This window comes from Colius striatus, chromosome 18 (genome assembly GCF_028858725.1).
Source record: "Colius striatus isolate bColStr4 chromosome 18, bColStr4.1.hap1, whole genome shotgun sequence".
In the NCBI taxonomy this organism is placed as follows: domain Eukaryota; kingdom Metazoa; phylum Chordata; class Aves; order Coliiformes; family Coliidae; genus Colius; species Colius striatus.
In genome coordinates, this window is record NC_084776.1 from 7365881 (window position 1) to 7379164 (window position 13284).

At 58.6% G+C, this 13284-nt stretch overlaps 2 protein-coding genes across 2 annotated transcripts; one reads left to right on the top strand and one right to left on the bottom strand.

Moving 5' to 3' along the window:
- Window positions 1–309: 309 nt before the first annotated feature.
- On the bottom strand, window positions 310–5458 carry GALK1 (galactokinase 1). Its single transcript, XM_062010478.1, has 8 exons — window positions 5291–5458; window positions 4456–4645; window positions 4160–4279; window positions 3615–3750; window positions 3059–3240; window positions 2225–2375; window positions 1654–1816; window positions 310–510 (listed from the first exon to the last, which is right to left on the bottom strand). The coding sequence occupies exons 1-8, from the start codon at window positions 5447–5449 to the stop codon at window positions 439–441; spliced, it is 1173 nt and encodes a 390-aa protein (XP_061866462.1). The 5' UTR covers window positions 5450–5458; the 3' UTR covers window positions 310–438.
- A 786-nt stretch (window positions 5459–6244) lies between these two features.
- LOC133627193 (uncharacterized) lies at window positions 6245–12664 on the top strand. Its single transcript, XM_062011037.1, has 16 exons — window positions 6245–6315; window positions 6657–6764; window positions 6865–6937; window positions 7086–7242; window positions 7329–7374; window positions 8244–8302; window positions 8409–8444; window positions 9434–9486; window positions 9736–9868; window positions 9962–10158; window positions 10383–10428; window positions 10529–10594; window positions 11109–11168; window positions 11331–11413; window positions 11576–11670; window positions 12439–12664. Exons 1-16 carry the CDS (start codon window positions 6279–6281, stop codon window positions 12471–12473), a joined length of 1284 nt encoding a protein of 427 aa, XP_061867021.1. The 5' UTR covers window positions 6245–6278; the 3' UTR covers window positions 12474–12664.
- The last annotated feature ends 620 nt before the right edge of the window (window positions 12665–13284 follow it).

Genomic DNA, 13284 nt, shown 5'->3' on the forward strand with positions numbered 1-13284 from the left:
AGTCTGCCTCTTGCCTTTTCTCTAAAAAGATAAAAAAAACCAAGGCTCTCCCCCCCCTTCCATCTGCAGCAACAGATGAAGGACATGTGCCAGCAGCACATACCCAAGCAGAGGCTTCTGCCAAGTATCAGTGCCTGCTGCTCCTCCACTGCCATTCCCTCCTGTGACTGCAGCTCCACAGGCAGTGCTGGACTCCACATCCCCAATAATGGCTCATTAAACCAGTGCAAACTGGAGCTAAACCAGTCTCCTCTGAGGAAAGCTTCCCAGGGACTTTGGCGTGAGAGCTCGGCTCAGGTGGGCACAGAATGAGTATGCAAATGTTTTGCATTTATTTGGCAAACGATGCAGACAGACAAATTGATTCCCTTGTGAAGAGAGGAAAGCATTTGCCTCTTGGCAAGAGAGGATCCCAGCCCAGGAGAGGTGGTTGCTCCTCTACAGGGGCAGCACCTTTGCCCCCCTGGAGGGTTTGGTGAGGTAGAAGGTGGCTGTGCCGCTGTATCTCTCCTAGGAGACAAGAGGAGTAGTAAGTGCTGGTGCTCTGGGACTGTACTCACAGCAAGAGGCCAGGCTGAGGGGTGCTGGAGGAGGAGCAAGGCCCTGTCAGACAGTCCAACTGTGCAGCCACCTGAGGTGCTTTTTAGGGTACAGCATAGAACCATAGAATCACAGTGGTGGGGGTTGGAAGGGCCCTGCAGAGCTGCTCCATCCCAAGTCCCTGCTAAAGCAGGTTCCCCTTGAGCAGGGGCACAGGAACGTGTCCAGGAGGGTTTGGAAACCTCCCAAGAAGGAGCCTCCACACCCTCCCTGGGCAGCCTGGGCCAGGGCTCCTTCACCCTTAAACAAGTTTCTCCCCATGTTCAAGTGGAACTGTTTGTGTTCCAGCTCATGTCCATCACCCCTTGTCCTGTCACTGGCCACAACAGACAAAAGTGTCACCCCATCCTCCTGACACCCACCCTTTAGGTGCTTATAAGTGTTGGTGAGATCCCTCCTCTATCTCCTCTTCTCCAGCCTGAACAGCCCCAGTTCCCACAGCCTTTCCTCATAAGGAAGATGCTCCAGTCCCCTGATAATCTCTGTAGCTCTTCACTGGCCTCTCTCCAGCAGTTCCCTGTCCCTCTTGAGCTGGGAAGCCCAGAACTGGACACAGGACTCCAGATGAGGCCTCACCAGGGCAGAGCAGATGGGAAGGAAAACCTCCCCCAACCTGTTGGCCACACTCTTCTGCTTCATCCCCAGCTCCCATTTCCTGACACCCCTATTGTGCTGGCATTTTCAGTTATCAGTGCTCACTGAGCTGCTGATTTAGACAACAGTGATGATGGCACTGACATCTTCCATGGGCTGTAATTACCAGCATTCAGCTCAGCATTACCCAAGTTGGGCTTGGATTACTTTTCCCTAGCTAGATTTGGCCTTCCTGAAGCTCACCCGACTCCTTTTCACACACAGCAAGCTCCTTGGGTGATACTTTGTGACCAGCACAGTGTGGAACTACCTGCAAGAGCTTAGTAGCATCCACAGCCTTTGATCAACACCATTCCCAAGGGCTTCAGGGGCTCAGCTTCAATGGTGTCCCCCAGGCCATGCTCCTGAGTGTTTCTGTGGGATCTTCAGGTCAGTCTCATGCACTTTGCTGCTGCGTACCTGGATGTGGTGCTGGGCTCTCTCTGCAGCCCCAGCCTCCAGCAGTGTCACTGTGCAGCCTCCAAAGCCTCCCCCAGTCATCCTGCTGCCGTAAACACCATCGACCTCCAAGGCTGCTGCTACCAGCTCATCCAGCTCCGGGCAGCTCACTTCATAGTCATCCCTGGAAAAGGGAGACCCGTGGTCAGCCCTGTTCTGCACCCCAGCCATAGTCCCTGCACCACATGCAATTGAAACGTGTCTCGGTGCATCCATTCACAGTGCTGGAGGCTGCAGGTCCCAGTCCAGCTCCCTGCCTCTAAGTGTATATATACATGAGAAGGCTGTGAGTGTTGTGGACCCACTGAGCACTGCAGAAAGCAGCATGTGTCTGTAATGCACAGGACCAGCTGCCTTGTCACAGTACTTCCCTGCTGCAGGGGGCTTTTCTTAACACTCTCTGGTAAACTGAGTTGTGAGAGACTTTAGGCAAGATACGGTTCTGGCTACACCCACAGGCAAAGGAACCCAGGAAAACTTGAAGCCAGGGCCCCTGACAGCCTGCTCTGCACCAGGGTTGATACACTCTCACCTGAGGGAGTTGTGACTCTCCACCATCAGCCTCCCAAACATCCTGTAGTCCCTGTCCTGCAGCGCTTGTGCTGCCTGGGCTGTCCGTGCTACCTCACCGATGACGTGCCGGGCCCGCCGGAACACCTCCTCACCCAGCCGGCTCCTGGCAGCTGCACAGCCAGGCATGTCAGAGAATGAAACACAGAATCAAGGAATCACATCAGCTGGAAAAGACCTCCCCTCACCCTGCCAAGCCCACCACTAACCCACAGCCCTCAGCACATCAGCTCCATGGCTTTGGAATATCTCCAGGGATGGGGACTCCCCACCTTCCTGGGAGCCTGGCACAGGGGCTGACACCCCTCTTGTTGTATCACTGATTACTGGGGAGAAGACACCAACCCCATCTCTCTACAACCTCTTTTCAGACTGTTGCAGACAGTGCTCCTGTGTCCCCTCAGCCTCCTCTTGACTAAACACCCCCAGCTCCCTCAGCTGCTCCCCATCACACTTGTGCAACAGCCCCTTCCCCAGCTCTAGTGCCTGGCTCTGGACACACACCAGCCCCTCAGTGCCCTTCTTGTAGCAAGGAGCCCAAAACTGAACATAGTATTTGAAGTGTAGCCTCAGCAGCGCTGAGCACAGCAGTCCCTGCAGCAAAGCCACTTGGGTCTGTGTGTTGCTGTCAGGGTTGAGCACAGCCACATCCTGCAACCATCCTGTGCCACAGCTCCCATCCCACTGCATGCACCCACCCACCCGTCCCAGGAGCTGCCCCACAGTCTAAGCCTGTGCCACTGGGGCACCGAGCTCCTGCTTCCCTGACGAGTGGGGAGGTAGGGACCATCCCCACCTTCCAGCTCGGCCATGGTGGCATCTCGCAGGCTGCCCTTGCCCAGCGCCGCAGCCGCCTCCTCGCAGTGCCGCCGGCGCGTGGGGTACTCGCTGCCTGTCAGCGTGTGCCGCACGTTGGAGTTGGTGATGAGGATGGCCAAGCTGGCATCTGGCAGCGGGACGAGGACGGTCTCCAGAGACCTGCAGCGAGAGCCCATCCCCCTGCCCATTCCAGCCCTCGGCCTTCCAGTGAGGCCACATGGCAGGAGGCTCCTGCCTCCACGGAGGCAAAGTCCCAGCGGGTCAGGATTTCACTCCCTCCAGGTTATCAGTCCCATAAAAGCCCCTCATGACTTTGTAAGAAAGACAGGTCAGGCAGAAAGTGACAGAAAGGATGCAGGAGCAGGAATCAAGACACAGGCACTAAAATGCAAGGAGTCCCAGCCTCATGATGAGATTTTGGGCTGAGTTCAGGGCTTAACCCTTCCCTGCACACCTGCATTCTTGTCACAGCCATGAGACCAGGTCGTTACCACCTGACCAAGGTGGTAACACCACTCAACACTCAGCCTGACCTGCAGTCAATGAGCAGAGCGTGTCCTTCCTTGCCCATCACAGATATGAACTGGTCCATGATCCCACAGGGCATGTCAGCAAACGTGTGCTCTGCTTTCTGGCACGCCAGTGCCTTGGCTACCAAATCACCATCATCTGTGCCAAAGCAGAGGGACATGGGTTAGCAGCACTGGGACCTTTGCCCCTTGCTCTGGAGCAGGGGGAGCAAACAGGAAGGTAAAAGATTGCTTCCTCATTTGACATTAGTGTCTCAGATCTCTCCATTTTGGGGGACATGAGGGTCAGGAGAAGACGCTCCCGAAGGAACATCCTCTGATCCTCCTGGCCAGCCCCAGGGGTGGTCCTGAGGCATGGGCAGGTCAGTTGGGCGAGCCAGAGGAGCGCTGCAGCCACAGCAGTGCCAGCTCTGGCTGCAGCAGGGGGTTGTGATCCACCCCACAGGGGCATTTCCCCAAGGATCTTGCTAAGGGCACCCCGTCTTCCCCAATCTCAACTCTCCCACAGGAACAGAGGCACCAGGGGCCAGGACTGGCTCCTGCCTTACCAGGGCAGAGCTGCTGGAGGAAGGTGTAAGTAGCCACCTCCAGAGCAGCCGAGCTGGACAGGCCCCCACCCAGGGGGATGTCACTGGCTACCACAGCAGTGAAGCCTGGCACAGGACCACCTGTGGGAAGAGAAAGAAGGAGTGGGGGGCATGAGCCCCTCTGGGGCTCACAGGGAACTGACAGAGAGCAGCCTTGTGTGACACCTCACTTCAAGGCACAGGGTGAGCCACTGCAGCATGTGAGCTGGGCATCTCCCCCCTCTCCTGCCTCAGCCCAGCCCGCAGCCCAGCCTTACCCCGGTAGTGCTGGATGACACCCTTGATGTAGTTGGCCCAGCGAGGCTGCCCCGGGCTCAGAGGACAGCCAGGGCAGGGCGCCGGGAACTGCACCCTGCGGGGCTCGTCCGCCTCTGCCGAGCTGGTGACGATGGAGATGGTCCCGTCCTGCGTGGGGGATCCCACCAGCACCGTCCCCAGCTGCAGGGCCTGGGTGGGTGGGGAAGGTGGGCTCAGACCCCCATGGCACCCCTTGGAGGCAGCCCCGCTGGTGGGATCAACCCGCAGCTGGCAGCACCCAACACGTTCCCCGTAACTCTGCCCTGCTCACCGCAGCACCAGCTTCTCTGGCTATTTAATGCCACACACGGTCAGTTTTAGCACTGAAATGCTGTGACCGACCCCTCCAGCTCAGCGCCGGGCTGCGGGCTGCTGGGCTCGTGTGGGAGTGGAAACCCTCGACAAGGACGTGAGAGGCTTGGGGAAGTTTTCTTGCCTTGCAGGGGAATTCAGCTGACCTGCTCCCACGCTCTTCAGCCTCCAAATAATCCCATGTAGGTTTGATTTAAGACTGAGCAGGGGCTTCCCCACCGAGGCACAGGAGGGCAGGAAGCCCCAGCTGCTGCCAGCCACCTCTGCCAGCAAAACATCGCCCTCCGGGGATTAAACACCGACAGGGCTGCAGAGAAAAGGCTTCAGCCCCCCAGAGAAGCAGTCGGGGAGGGTGTTAAAGCCGCTCTGCGGCGTCCTGGTTCGTTCCTGGCACGGTGGGACATCGCGGGGACATCGCGGGGACATCGCGGGGCAGGAGCGGGGAGCGATCACGGGGCCGCGGCGGCGGAGCACGGCCCTTACCATGGGCAGCACGAAGCCGCCGTTGTAGTCGGTGTGCTCGCCGATGAGGTTGACCCGTCCGGGCGCCCATACGGCCACCGCCGCCGCCGCCCCGAAAGCCGCTTCGTGCGCCCGGCGAGCGGCCGCCAGCAGCGGGGACGCAGCCGCTGCCTCCGCCATGGCCGCTCCGCACCGCCCCCGTGTCCCGCACCGCCCCCGTGTCCCGCACCGCCCCCGGGCCCCGCACCGCCCCCGGATCCCGCACCGCCCCCTGGCCCCGCACCGCCCCCGAGCCCCGCACCGCCCCCGGATCCCGCACCGCCCCCTGGATCCCGCACCGCCCCCGGGTCCCGCACCGCCCCCCCGGGCCCCACACCGCCCCCCGGATCCGCACCGCCCCCTGGCCCCTCACCGCCCCCCGCGCCCCGCACCGCCCCCCGGGTTCCGCACCGCCCCCGGGTCCGCACCGCCCCGCTCCGCCGGCGGCAGGGCTCGAACTCGCGGCTGTCGGGTACCCCTGGAAGTTGGGGGGGCCCTTCCCGGTCGGCGGGGGCTCTGCTCGCGGCCTCGGGAAGGCTGTTGGTGCGTGTAACATCCCCATAGGCGGGGCGGGAGTCACACCTAGAGCCGCTCCTGTGTGTGCCTATGGCGGGGCGAGCCATTGCCTTGTCAATACGTGTATCCGTACCCTTCACCCACCGCCCGCGCTGTCCTGGTACAGGCACAGCTGTGTGTATATGTGCACTCGTGTCTCTGTTACAGAAGGGAGATATATATATATATATATATATATACACACACATAAGTAACGCGTCTGGGTCCGTATGGCAATGCCAGTGGATCCGGGGCCGGTCCCCAGGCAGCAGCTGAGGCGGGTGGGTGTGAGGTGGAAGCTTTCACCCCCTCCACAGCACACTCCACCCCGCCGTGGGGCCGGGCTGCTCCCGGGGCGGAGCTGCTCCCGGTTCCCGGCTCTCTGCGGGTCGCAGCTGCCGCCGCGGGACCGCCCATGGCCCGGAACGAGCCGCTGCTGAGCGCCCTTAAAGGTGAGCCTGGCCCCCTCCTTGGGGCGAGGGCTGTTGGAAGCTGCTTTCAGGAGCCTTTCTGCTGCAGCTCCTTCTAGCAGCCCTCGCCCCGGACGGGGTTCGGTCCTTGGCTATGCATCGGCACAGGTTCATCCCAGCCCCGCACCTGGCCTTGGCTTTGGGGAAGTTTCCCTGAGTTTCTGTCGGGGCAGCTGGGGTGGGTCTCATCCTGCTGAGGTGTTGAGTACCTCCTGCAGCCTCATTACTCATCCTGGGGCTGTGCAGGGAGCTTTTGTCATAGGTACCCCTCCTCTGCTCTAGCTGGAGGGTGCCTGTGGGTGCTGATGCTCCTCTCCCCGCAGGCACAGTGCTGCGGTTACGGGAGGCAGGGGGGCCCTGCACGGACACCTCGCCACACCTCACCTCCCTCTGCCAGCTGCTGGAGAGCATCCTGCGCAAGGGGCTGCGACGTGAGTGACCCTTCATGCCCAGGCAGCAGCTCACAGCTTCCCAGTGCCCCACAGCCAGGGCTCTCGTGCTCCTTCTTCTCGTGCTCCTTCTCTCCTGCAGAGCCAGCCTGGGCCTTCAGGAGATGGGATTACTGGCGCTGGCTGGAGCAGCTTCCCCTGGGGAATGGTGGCAGGTGAGCAGCCCTCAGCTGGGCTGGGGATGAGAATCTGGGGCATGGTGGCATCTGTCACAACGTGCTCATCTCAAAGACCCCAGGTGCAGGGAGGATGCTGGCACGCCAAACATTTCAGGCCTGAGCCGCTTCCCCTCTCCCCATCCAGGCCGACCCCTCTGTCCATCAGCATCCAGACGGTGGGCAGCTGCCAGAAGGTGCGGATGGCGCAGGGCCGCGGGCGGCACTTTCTGCGCTTGGCTCTGCAGGGGAAGATGCTGCCAGCAGCCGTCCAGCAGCTCACACAGAGCCCCCAGCTCCTGGAGGTGCAGCACAGGGCAGGGGGAGGCACTTCCCAGGGGCAGTGAGCGGCAGAACGGCAGCATAATGGTGGCGTTTCTCCCCATTTCAGTTTTACGACCCACTGAGCTCCATCCTCGGCAATGAAGAGCTCCTGGGTAAGATGGTGGCTCCTCCAAAGTGGGAGGAAACCTGCCTCAGGGCAGGCATGAGGGGGAAGGAAAATAGTCCACTGTGATTTATCCTAAGCCAAACTTAGCAGTAAAAGCTAAATATGGTGCTGCGGGGGGGGGAAGAGGTGTAAATATTTAAACACGGTTTGAACCCATCTAAGGTTGGTTTTAGTGTCATGGGATAGGAAAATTTCTTCTGATGCAGCAATACTCTATGTTGCTGCTTTGGATGGAGGATGCTGGTTGAAGCAGAGCCCTGGGTGGCCTCTGCTGTGGTCCCATGTAGGGGGGCACATGGGGGCTTTGGTGCAGTAAATGGCTGCGTTGCCTTGACAGGCTGCACCACTCCATCCACAGCTGTGCTCGGCGGGGGGACCAGGCCAGAGGGAAAGCCTTTAATCTTTTGATTATGATAAATAAGCCTGTGTTAAACCTGTACCTAGATGGCTTATAAATCACCCGTGCTGCTGGTGCATGAGCAGATTGCAGATCTCTGCCAGTGCAATCACAAGGCTCGTGCAGGAGAGCCCAGGCAGCTTTGCTTTGAATCTAAGAGGAGAAATGGAGAGAAAGTTGCTCGTCAGCAACATTTGCTGGGAGCCTTGGTCTGAATTTGGGGAAGTCAGGCAGTGAACCACAGTGCTTCTCTCCTCGTGCTGACAGTGGGAGCCTGGGATAAGCCTCCAGCAGCAGCCTGGGTGCTGCAGTGCTGGGCTGCTCTCAGGGACTCACTCCCCAGGGCTCATTAGTTCCACCAAAAATGGCTTTATTTGGACCTCTGCCATATCTCCATGAGGCTATGGCTGCCGGGATCCTGGCAGTGATGCTGCCTCTCCATCCCCATCCCTCTGCAGAGCCTTTCCTCTCGCTGCTGCTGGTGGTGACAGAGATGGATTTCTCCCTGGACCTGCAGGTACGGTGATGAATGGTTGGGGTGGTGGTCGGCACACAGCTGCCAGCACAGGTCCCCAGCCCCTTCCTCACCGGGACTGATGGTGCTGAAGCTCCTTTGTTTGCAGAACTGCAGCTTCTTGGACGAAAGCTGGCTGCTGCCGGTAAGGGCTCATCTCTCCCCAGAGTGTCCTTCTGCTGCCTGGCCCTCGCTGCAAAGTCAAGCGAGGAAGATGAGGAGTGTTTTGGCGGGGAGGCATTGCCACACAACTCACTGCCCAGGGGTGAATTAATTGGCTCAGGTTCAGCAGCATGAACAGAGCCACCTCTGCCACCGAGGTCGGATCCTGCTGGGTGCCTGGGCTGTCACCAGGAGCAGATCCCAGCATCCCTGGGAGTAAAACCAAACCAGAGGAGCACCCATACCTAAATGAAATCTTTCCATCCTCCTTTCCCTTATTTCTTGCCCCCCAGATCCTCATTTCCCAGGGCTGACAGAGCTTATGTCTCAGTTGGTTTCACCTGTGCTTTTGCTCAATGAGCTATCGCCGCGTTTATTGGGAACAGCGGGGATGCCGTGATGTCCTTTAAGAACGAAGAGCATCCCTCTGCTGCCTTTTTAACCCAAAAGAACCCCCCCTCCCTCCTCCCTAAGAAGAGCAGAAGGCCGTTTTGGGGCTGGTTCAGGAGTGCACTGGGGTCCCGCTGGCTCCCGGGCGTTTCCAACAGCAAGCGCTGCGGGCGGAGCTGGCCGCGTTCCGGCTCCCAGCCTAACGCGATGTGACAGCAAGCGCTGCCGCAAATGGCAGCGGCTGTGGGGAGGGGCGGCAGCGTCCCCCGCCTGCCCGGGGTCGCGTGGGGAGAGGGAGGAGGGCTCATCGCTGAGGGAAGGGTTCACCTACTGCTTTGCCGTCCCATCCATCTCGCAGGTTTGTCCCTCCAGGGTGTGGGTACAGCTGAACCCTGGGAGAGGATGGAGACAAGCAGCCACTGTTTGTCTCAGCCCAGCCTGGGGCACTGAAACTCGGGTTTGGTGTCAGGGCCAGAAATGGTCCAGGGGAAGCGGTTCTCATCCTCCCCCTTGTCCTGGTCACTGTCCTTGTGTGTCTTGTGGCCACTGCCAGGGCAATTGTCACTGACCTCTCTCTTCCAGGTGTGCATCACTTACGAGACAGTCCCGTGCCAGGTGCTGGGGATGGTGCTCAGGTAGGAGCCTTGATCCTCATCTTCTGGACACCACTGCACTGAAAATGCCCCCAAAAGGGGAGATAAATACCCCATTGAGAGCACTGGAGCTCTCAGATGCTTTCCTGCCCCTGGGCTCAGCCTTATTGGTATCTGCTGTGCACGAGGTGGCTTTCCCCTGCCTTTGTGCATCAGTGATGTGTATCAGATTGCTGATGGAGGAGCTGAGCGGGGTCCCTGGGCTGAGCTGGGGTTTGGCTGCACCGCCAGGTACGTGGAGGGCCGTGTCTTTGTCACTGAGGTGCTCCCTGAGAGCCAGGCTGAGGTGGATGAGGTAGTTCTGGCCGGTGACATCCTCGATGAGATCAATGGCCACTCACTGCGGAACGCCTACAGCGGGCAGGTGGGTGGGCACGGAGGGGCAGCCTGTGTCCTTCCCCATTTGCCCCTCTCCTGCTCCTCATCCTTCTCTCTGTCTGTTACACCCTCCCTCCAGGCTGGGGCCCTGCTGCAGAAGCTGAAGGGCCAACCCCTGAGCTTCCGCCTGCTGCGCTGGCGGTGGCATGACGGGCGAGTCTATGAGCCGCTGCTGCCCTACCTGAAGGTCCTGAAGGAGAAGGAGCCTCACTTCCAGCTCCAGCACGGCCCTCGGCACAGGGGCCAGGAGGAGTCAGGGCAGCTGCACGGGGGCAGGTAGGTCCAGGGCCATGGGGACCCCCCCAGGCTGGGCTTGGAGCCCTGGCATTAGAGCAGCCCCATGACCATACCACCCCCAGTCTCCACTCAAAGCTGTGGGGCCAAAGCTACTCCCATGGGCTGGGGGGGTGGTGGGGGGCTGTGAGCATCTTCCCCAGCAAACAGCAGCAGGAGGATGGGCAGGGTCTTGCTCTGATGCTCCCAAGCCCTTTTCTCCCCAGGCTGCTCTATGACTTGCAGTACCTTGGCCGGACCTGCATTGGGAAGGTGAGGTGATGGGGCAGAAACATGCTGTGGGGTAAATAGCCTCTTCTAGGTTTCTTTTCATATGCCTATAGGTTATTCCTTCCTTCTTGCTCTGTTTCAGTATGGTGGCAAAGAGGTGCTGGACCAGGCCATCCCCACTGTGCTGGAGAAGCATTTGGCACTACGGGTGAGTGACAGGGCCAAGGGCACCCCAGGAAGGGCTTGGTGGAAAACTGCAGGGGGGAAAAAAGGGGCTCTGCCCTGGGAAACATTTTGTCCTGATGGCTCCAGGTTCACTTGGCTGAGCCTTTGCACCTTCCATTCTTGTGGGGTTTTTTTCTGGTTAGAAGCATCTCTGCAGGCAGGATAGGGAAGAGCATTAAGGTAAAAAAAAACCCAATCATCTGCAGAAAAGCACTTGGGAAACTATGGGGAGGCTGAGCCTGGTTCCAGAGGTGCTTCAGGGCTCAGGTCAACTATTGCTTGAGTCTTTGGGGAGTGGTTTGTGAAATGATTCCAGTGCAAGAGCACTGACTGGTAAAAAAAGGGTAGAAGAGAGAAAAAAGCCTTGAAAAAGCTGTTCCTGACTGTGCTTCATCGCCTCTGCTTTTGAATAATCTCTCTCTTGTAAGTGTCTTATTAAAAATAGAGCTCAGACACTGCGATGATCCAAGCTTCTTCCCCCTCCATCCCCCATGCAGGAGGTTTTATTTGATGTGAAGGAAGCAGAAGTCCTCATACGGGATAAGACTTCATCCAAGGTGAGTGAGTGACAGCAGAGGTCTGGGTGACTCCTGAGACTGTTGATCTCACAGCTCGGAGAGTCCATCTGGAGGGGTCATGGGCCCAGTTTCAACCAAAACCAGGGACACCAGGGACTGAGTGCAGCTCCTGACACCATCCCCCTCCCATCCCCTGCGCAGCTGCTGTGCCGCTACCCCTACCCTGCCATCTCCTGCGTGGGACGCCGCAGGGACAGCAGCCGTCTCTTCGCCTTCTGCGTGGTGTAAGTGCTGCCCATGGGGGGAGATGCAGAGGGATGTGGGTCTTGAGAACACAAACAAGTGCTGTCCAGAGCAGCCGCGGGGTCTCTGGTGCGGTTACGAGTCAGGGTTGGGCTTCCAGAGCCGCCGGCTCTGCCGCCTAATGGACGGGTTTCCATTTGTAGCGCTTCCCCAGAGAGTCCTGACGGGAGCACATTCGACTGCCTGGTGTTTGCAGCCAGGTCTGAGCAGGACTGCGAGGAAATCGTCAGGAGCATGGGTAAGGGAACGGTTCCGCTTGGGATATCATCGTGGGGAGACTGTGGAGTACCAAGGGCTGCGATTCTGGTCCCCCACGTGCAGGATCTCAATTTCCTTTTGTTGAGGTGACTGAGATGAACAGGTACCCCCCCCCAGTTCTCTGGTGGATGTGGTCACTGGGTTCCATACAGAACCACTTGACAGTTATTTAAGAAATGGCTTTTGGGCAGACCCAGATGGTTCATTGTTTCCACTAAGAACTTGGAGAAAACATTGTTCTCGAGGGATGTTATTTTAAAACATACTTTTGCTGCAGGAGCCCAGCCTGCTACTGCAGTTCAGCACCAACCCCAGCATGCATAAATCCCAGCACGTGGAAGGCTGGGTTGTTTTAACCTAAATGCCAGCTGCGTGGTGCTTCCCAAATGCCACAGCTCCTGGGCCACGGCACACTCTGGGGTTCCTTGTGGGGACACCCCTGCCCAGTGTCCCAACAGCCTGCCCTGGTGAGCCACCTGAGCTCATTTGGCATCACCTTAACTTGGATCCAGGCCCTTAAAGCAATTCAGTTAATAATTTAGATGCAAGGCAATCTTTTTTTCCCCCTACAGATTAAAGAGTGAGGGAAGTACTTGTTTAAACCTTGGAGTGGTTTAGAACATGTTTTTTAGCAGAGTTAACTGTGGTGACCAGGGGCTGTGCTTGTTCCAAGCACACTTGGTGCAGCGTGGGGCAGGGCCGTGGGAGCTGGGTGAGGACACAGGGTCAGTGGTGCCTGTTCCTCCAGCTGCAGGGTTTAAGCACACCGAGGGGTTTGTGTGATGAGGGACAGCCCTGGCTCCAGCCTTCACCTCCAGCAGCCGGCAGCACCCTGAATGATGTGGCCCCCACTCCCAGGAGGCTGGATGGCTTTCAACCCACTTCCAGGAGGAAGCGCTGTGAAGGCAGCTGCCTGCTCCCTGCTCACAACTGGCCCTGCTCCTCCTCCCCAACTGCTCCTTCAGCCACAGCACTTTGGGTTTCATGGAAATAAATCAAGCTGAGCGAGCTGAACCACTTCCCTGTGCTGCTTGTGTGTGCCAGCTCCAGCCCTACTCGTGCAGCCTGTTCTGTTTGGCCGAGCCAGCCTCCCCGCTCAATTTAGATGTTAATTACCTGGCTTTGGGATGTCATCGGAGCAGCTTTCTTCCACCACAACCCAGCAAGGTAGGGCTGTTCCCAGAGGCACCACGGGGAAAACCAGACCTGTCTAAACAAGAGCCCGAAGAGCTGAGGGGACGGGTTGAGCATTAATCCTTTCATCAAAAAAAGCTTAGCTGGGAGATGAGTGGTGGTGAGGGCCTGGCCCAGGCTGCTCAGTGGGACCAGCTGCTCCCTCGCAGGAGCTGGCAGTGACGCAGTCAGCTCCCACAGAAACTCGGGGGCTGCAGCCACACACCCCCACACGGCTCAGGGAGGTGGTTTTGCTTCAGGCAGACCAGTTTCACCAAAATAAACTTCCCCTGCATCTACTAAGGAGAAAAAGCTTAGTGGTAGAGTTGTGCCTGAGCAGCTGAGGCAGGAAGCAGTTCAGCTGCATGAAAAACACCAGCATACCTCAAACAAACCAGCCCAGCCTCAGGCTGCCAGGCTG

Coding starts and splice junctions, on each gene's coding strand:
- LOC133627193 (XM_062011037.1), top strand. CDS start 6,279: ATGGCCCGGAACGAGCCGCTGCTGAGCGCCCTTAAAG. Junction 7,243..7,328: donor AGAGCCCCCAGCTCCTGGAG/GTGCAGCACAGG, acceptor TCCCCATTTCAG/TTTTACGACCCACTGAGCTC. Junction 7,375..8,243: donor CGGCAATGAAGAGCTCCTGG/GTAAGATGGTGG, acceptor ATCCCTCTGCAG/AGCCTTTCCTCTCGCTGCTG.
- GALK1 (XM_062010478.1), bottom strand. CDS start 5,449: ATGGCGGAGGCAGCGGCTGCGTCCCCGCTGCTGGCGGCCGCTCGCCGG. Junction 4,280..4,455: donor TGTCATCCAGCACTACCGGG/GTAAGGCTGGGC, acceptor CTCTTCCCACAG/GTGGTCCTGTGCCAGGCTTC. Junction 2,376..3,058: donor CACCATGGCCGAGCTGGAAG/GTGGGGATGGTC, acceptor CTGGCTGTGCAG/CTGCCAGGAGCCGGCTGGGT.